The 12,447-nt window shown below is 39.0% G+C and overlaps 3 protein-coding genes across 7 annotated transcripts in view; 1 reads left to right on the top strand and 2 right to left on the bottom strand.

Moving 5' to 3' along the window:
• Positions 1-22: 22 nt before the first annotated feature.
• Positions 23-1,355, bottom strand: LOC108125207 (dnaJ homolog subfamily C member 28). Its single transcript, XM_017241325.3, has 2 exons — positions 1,183-1,355; positions 23-1,128 (listed from the first exon to the last, which is right to left on the bottom strand). The coding sequence occupies exons 1-2, from the start codon at positions 1,276-1,278 to the stop codon at positions 136-138; spliced, it is 1,089 nt and encodes a 362-aa protein (XP_017096814.2). The 5' UTR covers positions 1,279-1,355; the 3' UTR covers positions 23-135.
• Positions 1,356-2,451: 1,096 nt separating this feature from the next.
• Positions 2,452-2,965, bottom strand: LOC108125002 (essential MCU regulator, mitochondrial). The gene has a single exon (XM_017240969.3). The coding sequence runs from the start codon at positions 2,888-2,890 to the stop codon at positions 2,693-2,695; it is 198 nt and encodes a 65-aa protein (XP_017096458.2). The 5' UTR covers positions 2,891-2,965; the 3' UTR covers positions 2,452-2,692.
• Positions 2,966-4,219: 1,254 nt separating this feature from the next.
• uif (sushi, von Willebrand factor type A, EGF and pentraxin domain-containing protein uif) overlaps positions 4,220-12,447 on the top strand; it is a 29,941-nt gene continuing 21,713 nt past the window's right edge. For 2 of the 5 annotated variants that reach the window (XM_017241040.3, XM_017241003.3), the window contains exons 1-2: positions 4,604-4,697; positions 5,953-6,211. The gene's annotated coding sequence lies outside the window, so the exon portion shown is untranslated. Of the gene's footprint in view, positions 4,268-4,600; positions 4,698-5,949; positions 6,212-12,447 lie in introns of those variants that run through there. The other 3 variants (XM_017241023.3, XM_017241014.3, XM_017241032.3) reach the window with 3 other exon arrangements.

The following is a 12,447-nucleotide window of genomic DNA, read 5'->3' as shown; positions in this document are numbered from 1 at the left end:
TTATAAATATCAATTATTTACAATATTTGGCATTATTTTAAGGGGTCAACCCTACATTTTTACTATTTTGGGACTACTCTTTATCAATTACTAATTTGGGGAATCTACAAACTAATATCACGATTGGGTTCCTCATCACAAGAAGTGACTAAAAAGTGAAAACAGGCTAGAACCGGAAGTGGCCTGTGTTTCCACCTGTTGACTTGACTTTGAATCCACCGAAGGCCGCTTGACATTACGCTGCAAATCCGGATCATTGAATATGGGCTCTGCCATTCTGTCCAAGTGAAGCCGAAAGAATTGGTTTTGAAGGACGGGTACAATCAGATTGTACTTGTCGATGAGCTTGTTCAGCTGCTGGATATCTTCCTGGTGCTTTTCATGAAACTTTTGCCAAGCAGCTAGCTCTTCGAGACTCTGCAGTGGCCATTCTCCGTAGTATATGCGCTCCTGACGCAGCTGCTGCTTGAGCTGACCCGCAGCATCGCGGATGTCCTTGCTGAGGCTGATCCACTCCGGTGTGAATCCATTGTCCAGCATTATCTTGTTCAGCTTGTGGGTGGTAAAGTCCAGATATGGATTTTGCGACTGAAGGGTGGAGAGGGGCTTGCCAGAGCCATCGAGATTATTAAAGTCGCCCTTGGACATGGCCTCCTGGATAAGATCCTCTACGACGCGCTCGATGCCGTACTTGGTTTTGATGGCATGCTTGCGAAAGTGATTCCCGCCCTTAGACATTAGAGTTTTCTCGCCTGCGGCGGCCTTGTCGATGCGATGTTCCAAGACCCTTTCCTGTGCCTTCATGGCGCGCACCTGTTGGTATTGCTTTTGGCGCTGGAAGGGCGTGCCCACGCCGATACCCTCGTTGGACAGATACTGACGGTGTTGTGGAGCTGTGTGTTTGATGTCAAACTCCATGGCTTCCTCCTCATCCTCTGAGATATTACGTCGCCCCTTAGCGAACTTCTCCTGCAGCACTCTGAAAGCCTCGTCCACCTGTTGGAATCGTTCGGCGCTGGCCTCCTCGGTTCCAGAGTCCGGGTGCACCCGCTTTACCAGATCCAGGTATGCATGTCGTACGGTGTTCTGATCAGCAGATTCGTGCACTCCCAGGATGCGGAAACATTCCTACAAAATGGATGTTGCATAATTGATTTAAACAGAGGTAGATGCGTTACTCACCAAATAAACCTCCCGGCGTTTAAGGTGCAACAGGCGATTGGATCCCCCGGCAAGTGTTCGAATGGCCCCGAAAAAAAGGCTTCCCGTTAAAAACATTTTTCCTTTTTGAAAACGTTAGATACTTTTTCCTTTTCTGATCTGAGCTGACATAAAATTATTTTATATAAGGTTGATTTTTAATTTTTGTAGGTTTTTGATTTTACATATCCGATAATATCGATCAATGCTGGTTTTTAAGGACCTTTATTATAAATTAATCACGTAATAAACAAAGATCAACTAGATAGTATCTGAAGATACTAAAAATATAAACAAAAATCAGCTGATGATTTGAAACAATGAAATCCACACCACATTTGGTGTATCTGGCAGATACAGTCCACAATCCCATCTAGTGTGTTTTGGTATTTTTTTTAGTATTAATCGTTTATTGCAAAAGAAAAATTATATAAAAATATAAAAAATATAAAAATTATAAAGATATATTAAACGTTGTTTACTCTATTTTGCAAAAATTTACTATTCAGCAAAACTAAATTCAATTAAAAATAAAAAACTTAATTTTAAGTACTTAGTTTTATATTCATTTCTTTTTATTATATGTACATATATTTTGCTAACGCAGGCTAACACAATTTTAGTTATTTTAGGTTCAATTTTATTTATTTTTGTCAGTTTTTATTAGTAGTTAAAGTGGTTAGCCTAATAATGTGTTCCCCATATCCTTTACGTATTATTTTTTTAGTTTTCTTGACAATTATTTGGATATTAGAATTGTTTACCAAAACATCTCGACTATTTTGGATATAATTATTATCAAATTAAACTTGAACTAATTAATTAAACACTCAAACAAAAAAAAAATTAAAAAGGGAATTTGGCCTACAAATTTATTGGAATGTGCCAAAGCTTGGAAAGAAATAATGTATGTTAGAATGAGATTTGTAACGCGTGTTTATTTCTCATGATTCTTTAATCCAAATCCATAATTTAACTTCTACTTAAAAATATTTAATAAAAATATAAAGAGTGTCGATTATAAAATATTTAAACAACCTTCATGCTCTGTTTAATTTGCAAACAAAAAAATGGTAACATTTATTATCTTTTTTATATAAATAATAAAAATTGCAATATGTGTACCTGCCAGCCAAAATTAGAGCACGAAAGTGGGCTAAGTGGGCTTTGGCTAAATGCACAATTATCAAGATCAAGTTTTACAAGATTATATTATCAAGAACTACTCTAAAAATAGGAAAACGGCTGTCAAATTTGTAAAGTTTATTACGAAATCCTTGACAACTTATGATTTTGGATGTTAAAATACAAGAAGTGATTTATGATTCTTGGCTTGACTCGCATTATTTGTGGCATAGAATATTTTTTGCAGCATCCCGTTTGGCATGTTTGGTGTGGCACATTAGCATATATAAAAACAGGATGGGGACAGGCTTGCTCCAAATTCTCAAAGTTTATCATGCCACATCAGTTGTTCTGTGCCACATTGCATCTAGTCGTCATCGACAATATCGGGCGTGAACAAGTTGCAGATTTCAAGGAAATGAGCCAGTTTCTTGCCAATATAACCACCCAATAAAATGCCTGGTAAGATCGTGACAATTAGACCAATTCGCGAATATTTGTTTCGCCTGCAAACATCCCTGACTTCGATGTAGTCAGAGTGCTGATCATTGCGACCCCTAGGCATATTAAATATTTTTCAAAGAGGTTTTTGTTTTTATTTATTTTTTATGAAATGACATACAAAAGTGTTCTGATGGAAATGTCAAGACTTTCTCCAACCAAAAAGGGACAGGCACGCCCCAAAACCTAAACTCAAACCCGAACCCAAAACCCTCATCGAGTATACGTGCCGCTAGAATATTTGAGTGTGCGCCCTATATGGGACTTCCGTTCTGGTGGCCCAGCCGCTTGATTTTGTAGTCTGTCTGATGGTAACTCCTCAATTGTCTTGCAATTGTCTACATTTCCCCCTTGGAAGCGGTCAATTTTAGTTTCAATATTTGGTGTCTTGAAGCCGACCAGCAGAAGTCAGTCTCCACAGACCGTGGAAAGGATGGTCGAAGGTAAGGGATAATGGTGTTTCCCACAATGGGATGTGCAATTAGAGGAACCACTCGTTAGAAATTTACTCCTCGTGTAGTTTCAAAGTCATTAGTTAGAATTTGTTCAAGGGTTTGTCTATTTCTTCTAACATAATCACATAAATTGGTGTAAATCACGTTTTTTAAACCAATTTCTGAGCAAAGAGGAAGTAAAATGTGGCATAACATCTTTGAAGATTGATTGATGTTGTTTCCTATTATAAGGTAGGTTAAGTACTTTCATGTGTAAAGTGCATCATTTAATCTAATTCATATTTGATATAGTTGAAGAGAAATCATAATTATGATTAAGAGAAAATGGAAACGGAAGAATTCAATTATTTGTAAAAGATTATCTATTTTGAAAGGTACTTATATAGTCAATTTTATTTGCTGGAGGAAATTCATTGCATAAAACCTTTTATTGTTACCTTAAAGCTGGCGTCAGGACACTTGATATTCTAAAAACTACAAATCCCAAGGAGTAATAAAGGTCTGTTAGGGGTAAGTGTAACAACAAAGCAAATTTTATGGCCCAACCCTTTTAGCAAGTTCGTTGCTTGAGTCTTTTGATTGCCCCTTAGTGGATTCCGCTTCCGTTTGCCATTTCACAGTTTTCCGAGTTTATGGCTCCGTTAATGTTTGAAAACATGTATCGGGGGAGGGTAAAACCCACCTAGATAGCGCACATGTCCCGTGCAATTAGAGGGAATTTCGTAGGAAACAAGGACGACACCGCGACTAATCCACCGGCAGTGGGTAAGCCCACGTACTGGACGAATATGGCGAATCCGTTAGGTAGCTGTTCTGCTAGTTCGCTGTTAAATCGACTGCCGGCTAAAAACTCCGAGCCGTCTTTTAAGCCGAACGATCGCCGGCAGCCGGCTGGAAGACATCGGGAAGCTTTAACATTTCAGTATGCCTTCGACTGTGGTGGACGACGGTGTTGAAAACGGCGGATAAACGGCAAACTCGTAACCGTATGTATCATCGATCTGCAACAGCAAAAGCAACAGAAGAAGCAGTAGCTTAAGTGTGAGTGTATCTGTGTGAGGCTGCCCGAAAGCCGTTAAGAAGCCGTCGTCTGAGCCGTCTGAGTGGGCAAAGACATACTCTGTAAGCCGTGCTGCCACAAGAAAATCTGTAAAACGGGCACGTTGAGCTGTTTTATTTTCTTCGCTTGCCTCACATTTCTACCTATTTTTCTGCCTTGGCTCTACCTTCTTTTTCTCTGTACTACCTTTTTCTCTTTTACCTTTTTTGCTGTCGTGTCTTCTGGTCTTTAGTGGCACGGTGTGTGTTCATGTGCCTGAGATTGTGTGCGTGGACTGAAACTTCAGGTGCAGGCCGCGTTGATTTTTCTTGAACAAGTTTCAGTCTGAGTTTGGCCTTCGTGTGGTACAGTACATGGTACAGTAAACGCTCTCTCTATCGGATTTTTACATCTCTAGATTTAAACAATAAGTGCCTATGCCAGTGGCTGTGCCTGTGACTGTGCCTTTGCACTTTTGTGAATGTATTTGCCTTGAAACTGGATTTTATTCAATTGTTTTTTCCAACCAATGTGATTGATTTTGTGTGTGTGCCGCAAAAAACAAAAAGGATTTCTGTGCATTTTAATCGAGGCGCGTGCTGAGATCGTGTGTGCAAAATAAGGAAACTATCCATTAAATGGCAAAATCCAAGGAATTGTTATAAAAGTGACTGCAATATTAAGAGTGACTCTTCAGGACAAAATCCCTTTTTTGAGAAGACCACAAGAAGACTATTCAAAGTCGTACAAGCCAGAGCCGCTATTATATTCTTTTTTGTGTTGTTTGTTAGTCAGCCAAGTTAGTTGAACTTCTAGTATAATTTCTTCTTACCATTTTCTTTGCTTCTTTATAGTGTGGCTGCTCGGTTTTTACCACTCCATTAACTTGTCTGTGCCTTTTGCACTTTACTTTGTAGCTGACATTAGTCTGCTGCCATGGAGCCTACCATAGATCAGAGCATATGTGGTACATCCATCCATAGGGAGTAACACACTCTGGTACTCACTTCACATGCCAGGTGCGCATTTACGCTCCCATTAACCGGGTAGAAATAACAAAGATTTGGGGTAACAAGAAGCAACAACCGATATACAGAGCACCAACTGGCCAGCAAGTGTTTTGCGCAATGGCCAAAAAGAAATGGTGCGGCCAACAAAAAGCAACAGCAGACCACAACACACAACAAGTTACCAAAAAATAATTAGGGATACAAAATTGCAGTGTTGCGGTTGAAGTTAGTCCATCAACAAGTGCATTTAGCTTGGTTAGGTAACTCAAGCCCCACCAAGTTTGCGGCCTAAGTCTTTCGAAGCACAAAAATCTGGAATAGGAATTTTTGTTGGTTCCCCTCTCAGGGGACAGGGTTTCACCTAATTAACATAACTATTTCTTCGAAGATTTTGGTGAGCTCAAAACCAAAATGTTCCCAACACATTCCGAAGACGTGCTTCGACTTGAGACGAGAACTCTTGGCTTGGCTTGGTTCGGTTGTCTTCCACGGCATACATAATTAAACAGACCCAACCCCGATAGGGAAAATATAGATAGAGTCACTAACCAAACGGATCATAAATTACTTTTATGTGTCGCGTCTCTTCCAACTTTTAATCAACTCAAATATCTCCCAGCAGTGCAACACTGGCCTTGTCCACTAAAAACTTTATATAAATATTAAAAAATAAGCACCGAAAAGTTGCCATATAAAACGGAAACCGAAACCGACCGAGTTGTCGGGAAAGGGAAAAGAAAACGCCGTCGTTGTGGCTTTTGTTGACCCCAAGGATAACCAGCTGACATGCCACATAAATTGGAATACTAAGCATTCGCGAAACGATACATAACGCACCTATAAAGTGGTTATATTTATACCAACAGCTGCATTCATAAGAGGTGAGTTGCATATTGAAATGGCGGCGAATGAGCCGGTATAAGATGGACGAGTATATAACTGGGGGACTTTTGAAAAGTACAAGAGAAAGAATCGAGCTTTTTCATATTTTTAGAGATAATGGAGACTGACATCATTATCTACAAAACAATAAGCTTCCAACTATCAATCAATAATCAATAAAAACCACAAACTACACTTCCAAGCCACGCCTCGTTTTGAATTCAGTCATTGCGCAAATATTCGATTATAAACAAACGAATGCTTTCGTTTACGCCAATGATTTGTAATTAAACTTTGCTTTTATTGAGTTTATTAATTGATCGATTCCTGCTATTATTGGTAATAGTGTAGGCCACAATGCAGTCCCACATTAACCCATAAAAAGTAGCACACACACACATCAGCCGCACAATAAGAACAATTTCTTTTACTTTCTATTAAACAAAACCCGAAAAAAAGCTTCGATTGTCTGTCGGCCGTGTCTGACGCGCCTTTGTTGTCACATTCATTCAATAAAGGCCAAGTCGGCTTCCCTCAACTGCCGCCCCACGACCCCGCGGCACTCTGGGGGAGTCGAAAAGCGAGAGCTACCAAACAGTTAACCTCAATTTCAAGACGCACTCGGCAAGCTGTTGCCTTTCTGTTGTTGTTGCTTAATAACAGAAACCGAAACAGCCACAATGCCGCATAGAAGTTGTAAAAAATTTCACTCAAGTTAACTTAAAGTGAAAAGCAGAACAAATGACGTACAAACCAGCACAAAATCCCACTCATCCGATCTGTAAACAGCGCACAAAAAATAGCTTTTTTTTTGGCAAAGCTATTTGGCAAATATAAATAAACTCGTTTCTATATGGAAATTTATGCCATGATTAAGAAAAGATCTCTAAAGAAATGAGTTCTACTTAAGTCATTTCCATAACTCTGCTAAAAAGTATCGAAACAAGTAAAACGTGTTTTAGCGCGTGCTTTATGGCTTAAATCGCTATGGCTTAGTCATAACTACATTTTTGTATTGGCATTTTACCTTAGAGCATCTAAACGGAAGTTGGGGCCAACATTTTAAAGTAGGGAATGCAATGTTTGCTTTTTTAAAACTTTAAATGCTTGCAAGTTTGTTGCCTAAGTCTTTTGATTTGGCTTGAGTGTTAAGGGAGTTAAACATAAAAGTAAATGTTACCTTTACCCCATTATTTACAGCAATATAAAAAAGTAAAGAGGGTTTCGAGTTTCCTTCAAGCCACTGCTCTGGGATGATCTAATCCTGAAATTCAGAGAAATCAAAGACAAAATCAGATCTATGGGCTATGATGAGTATTGTACAAATTCTTCGACCTTTTCCGAGGGTTTATAATTGGCAGTTGACGCCGATGTGCCGGCAGGTAGATATACACAACACACCCTAAAAAACACAATAATAGCAGAAATAAAAATCAATTCACCAAATTCCCAGGTAACAGGCTTAGAATGGATCCATTTTCAAAACTATTTTGAAAGTGCGAGAAGTCATAAGAAGTCAGAAGACGGGGTTTGTTGTGAGGCTCCTTTTTTTAAGGATTAATGGAGCCTGAATTACGGCTAAGTAGAATGATTAATCTCCTGCCACAAATCAAGCCGCCATTACAAGAATGGAATGCCAGGGCGTGGTTGTGTTAATCTCAAGGGAAATCCATCAATGAGGTACAGATGGTTCAAATCTTTACCGACACGCGAGAAGCTTTTCACAGAGACGCATGTCTCGCGATCATCAAATTATTAAATAATTACTACAATTTGATTGGGTCAATAATTTTCTAATCAACAACTTTTTCTCGGTAACGAAAGTTTTCATTGGATGTATTTTTTGGATTTTGTTTTTCAATTTTGTTATTTTCAAATTCTCAACTTCCGCCTCATCAACAGTGAAAGTCCGCACGAATACCAAACTCATACTAAAAGCGAATTAATGGTCATCTTTTCGCTCTCTATTTCTGTCTGAGGAAAAAATACAGAAAGCAAAAAAAAAAAATAAAAGAGCTTGATCATGTTGAAAAGCAGTTGACAATTTCATAAGTTTTCCAAGGTGGGCGCTTTCACGGCGCCATCATCCATTGCCCGTCGATTAGTTACAATTGCCACAAATTTTCTTTATTTTTTTTTTCTATTTCCATCGGCAAGTGCGAGTGCGTTTTCTGTTTTCTTCTTATGTTTTTAATTGTGAGAATTATTTGGAAATGTGGAGCTCTCTCGCTGGGAAAAGCGAAACAAAACAAAAAACATTTTACACTGTCATTGTCGACAATTGTTGGAAATAAAAAAAAAAAGAAGTGATTAGGCTTTGTGAAAGAGATCCGATGTTTTCAAGACTTGTAGAGTAGTCTTTATAATCAGGCCGCACTTCTTGTTGGCAATTCTTTAAAGTCACTCACTCATAATTCCCATTCACTTTCAAGATTATCTTCTGCGTTTCCTGAGCTGCCGAAACTTCAAATGCTAACTCAAAAAATATTTCACATGACTTCTTCGCACTGTTTGTGTATCTCTATGTATACGAAGCTTCTTTAAACTCTAAGGCAGACTGTCTGACTCTTGACTCTGGTGTGCATATTTTCGTTAACCTGTTTTGGGTTTGTTGCTTTTGCCTTTTTGGCTGCATTCTTGATGGCTTCACGTCTTCGGGCCACGCAGCCAGCGTCTTCAGTTTCAAAAAGTCGTTAACAAAAGCAACAAATAAAGAAACTGATACTTTGGCCTGAAGGGTTTTGGTGTGCGATAGTGATACTCTTTTTGGTAGGGTGTTTGGTATTTTTGATAAAATAAAAATTCTTACTGAAAAGTAAACAAAGGAAGTTTGAAGAAGAAATAAGTTCGTAAACCATATTATACGTTTTCAATAGAGTATTTGGCATTCGTTGTTCTTTTTAATTAAAAATGTTCATCATTGTTTTGAATTATATATCCCAAGATATCATGGGAGTGCCTTTCAGCCCTGGTGGTTGTTTGACGAGCCGCTGACTTCATTTTGGCGATTCGAGTGCTTTTGTGTCGGTGGGAGTAGCTGTGAGGTGCGGCTGGCTCTTGCATTTCAATTTCTTTGCTCGACCAAGTCATTTATTTCCAGTTACAAAACCATCAGCAAAACAAAACTTTTCCTTGTCTATTTACGAATTAAATATTAATTGCACTCGGCACCCACTTTCGGCCCCCCGCCGCGCTTCTTTGCGTTTTTTGCTTGTGAAAGCGTTGGCCAGTAGAAATCACTTGACCATTTTGTGCCCAGCTTTCGTCGGCTCTGGCTCTTGCTCTGGCTCTAGCTGGACATGAAAACAAATGGATGTTGTAGCAACGCGTTGCTGTCGGTGGCAAGTTACCCGAAAAAGATAAATACAAATATGAGTATAGTGAAAAGTGTTAAGTGGTCAGCCAGACAGGCTGAAGGAAAACACCAATTTCGATGGAAGATCAAACAAGTTTATCAACTGCCAGTGATAAGGAACCAATTTTCTTGTGGTTAAGTGCAGTTTAGTGGCCAACCGCAGGTCAGCCTTCATAGCTCATTAGGCCCCTTTTTTATTGGCCTGGCCGATAGAAACCCCATTAAAGTCTCATTGGTTTGGCCGCAACTTTGGCCACAAACACAATTCATGTAACCCAAATACCAAGGCATTCAAAAAAAAAAAAAATACAAAAAAAATCAACTTACATGCCACAGGCCCGAAACTAGTTCAATGGGTCTCTCCACCGATCGGGCCAGCTGCCCCAGCTGGTTTTCTCTCCACAAGCTCTGCTCCCTGCGGCTCCAGCTACCTGACCAACAAAATTAAACACAAATTTTTATGTTCGGCCAAAAGATCAATAGCAGCAAGAGGCAAAAGAAATCACGAAGCCCAAAAAGAACATTAATTTACATAAAGATCTGGTTTTCTTCTCCATGCCTCCTCTCTCTTTCCTTTGTGGCATGAAATGATACCCATAACGGTGGTAAAATACTGGATTATGGAAAGATCTTAAATCCAATGAGAGTGAGTCTGATTGGAGAACAAAGAAGCCGACTTGATAGTCTATATAGTATATATTTTATCCAAGTAGATCAAACAACTAATTTCTTCTAATCAAATAGATCACGAAAGTAGTGAAATGTCTTGATTATTTCATTAAAGTCAATCACCATCGATCTGAATAGTAAATTGATCTTTTCTCCTGCTTAAGATTCAATTAGATCTGAAATCTAAAGAAAATCTGTATTTATCTTGCATTAAGCTGTCTAGTTCAGATCTATCTAGTCTCTTGAATGGCTGTCTGCAAATTAAATGTTTCTCCGACTGATCCTCATTGATACACAAATAGCCATCGAATTAAAGCCGGACACTGATGCTCTCTCCCGCCATTTACTAGATGTCCCAGTTTCTCTGCCACGCCATTGCCATAAAAAAGCTTAACTCAATTTGCTGGAAATGGTAAAAAACCAATTGACCTTCAGGCCAAAAGGAAACCAAAGTAAAATAATATTTGGTCATTAGTTGGGCAGACACTAAAAAAACGTGTTTTCCAGCATCGATTTGTGTGGCCAATATTGGCAAAAACAAAAGAAAAACCAGCTAAGAAGAAAAAACACGAAAAAGCCAAAATGATCGGCAGACAAGTGCACAAGTGAAAGTCTCTGGTCTTTGGTGGAAAACTGTGAGCTCGTGTGAAGAAATGAAAATGGAAAACTTAAGCGTTGGCCATAAAAGGCAAACATACCGGCAGCAGCGGCAGCCTTAACAGCAGCTGCATTTCCAATCACCTAAAATCGAAAACCAGCAGCACAAAAAGTTCACCAAAAATTATATGCACTCCGGTTGACTTTTACCATTTGCTCAACTTAGTCATCATCTTCAGGTTTTCGTTTTTGAGTCTTAGGTTTTGTTATTGTTTTCGTTTTTGTTGTTGGTCTTTTAACCCGCTAAATGTCGAAGGTGTCATCAATGGTGGCAGAGCCAGGTATAACGAAAACCGGTTTGGTCACAGATCGTTCCGTTTCTTGTTTGATATTCAGTTTGCATACACACATGTGTGCTCAGGAAATATTTGAATTTTGATTGCAACTGATGCAGCAGTGATGCTGATGTCGATTGCAAAATCTCTGCATTGGCGGATGAAAGAGCTTGTCCAAGTCTTTTGTTCTGTACGCTTCTCTTCGACGGTGGCTGTCAAGTTCGTTTCCTAAGTCATTCGTTTTCTGCCGGTCTAATATTATTTTATCTGCAGGAAAGTTAATTAATATGAGCATTTATCTAACCACCTTACCTAATAAGCTTCCATTTGCCTATCTGGGGCTTAATCAGCCTCTTAACGATTTCTGTCATGGGAATTACGAAAATCCACACGAGACAACAGCTTCCCATACCGCCCATTTTGATGCAAATTTTTGGGGGAATCTTTCGAAATGATTGTTAAGCCATTATGTTGGGCGTCTGCATAATAAAGACACACACAGACATGTAATCAAAGACAAATCAATGGGCAATAAACCGTAGACGCTAAATCAAATAAAATGCTGCCATCACAGACCTTTCACTCTCGTCGTCGTGCTTTTGCTTATTTACATGCTAAATGGCTGTTCATTTTACTTTTGTTTATTATTATTTATTATCCAAGACAACATTTGCATACATTGTGTGTATGTCGAGTGCAATCGGTTGCAGTTTGCATTTTTCAGTTTGCAGTGAAGAATGGAAAATATTGCTTTGCTTACTTGTGCAAGGCTTTTGGTTCGTATCGTGCTTTCGTCATTAGTCGTGATTATATAAGGCCCTGATATTTTGGCCACAAATTTTGGACTGCATTTTAGCCCCACAGGCTAGCTATCAAGAAATTAGGAGCCTAAAAGCATCCACTATTGCTGGTATTATGATTAATGCTTTGAAATTTAAGAAATTATTCTATTAAACAATGATGATGATGAAAAATTATAATCTTAAACATATTCAATTTTAATGAATCTTCACCAAAAGCATCTCGTGCTAATGATGATGCTGTTTAACCTTCAATGAATTCACAAATTCACAGTCTTCACAGACAGCTAATGACAATGCTGTCTCTTGGTTGGGTCAAAGCCTCCCACCCACGCCCTTGCCACCGGCCCCCGGACCGTCCCCTTTTGGCCTTTTGTGTGCGCTTCATTAAACAGCAAAGTAAATAAATACTGGGTAAAGCTGTATAATTTTTGGCGCCTTTCCGCTGAATGCTACCAGACATCGAGTTGCCTTTAGTT

The sequence above is a fragment of the Drosophila bipectinata genome, chromosome 2L (genome assembly GCF_030179905.1).
Source record: "Drosophila bipectinata strain 14024-0381.07 chromosome 2L, DbipHiC1v2, whole genome shotgun sequence".
Taxonomy (NCBI): domain Eukaryota; kingdom Metazoa; phylum Arthropoda; class Insecta; order Diptera; family Drosophilidae; genus Drosophila; species Drosophila bipectinata.
This window is presented reverse-complemented; position numbering and strand designations above follow the sequence as displayed.

What these genes read in the sequence shown, in the direction of transcription:
- LOC108125207 (XM_017241325.3), bottom strand. Translation starts at nt 1,278, where the DNA reads ATGTTTTTAACGGGAAGCCTTTTTTTCGGGGCCATTCGAACACTTGCC. An exon ending in AACGCCGGGAGGTTTATTTG is followed by an intron (nt 1,129 to 1,182) that starts GTGAGTAACGCA and finishes TCCATTTTGTAG; the next exon opens with GAATGTTTCCGCATCCTGGG.
- LOC108125002 (XM_017240969.3), bottom strand. Translation starts at nt 2,890, where the DNA reads ATGCCTAGGGGTCGCAATGATCAGCACTCTGACTACATCGAAGTCAGG.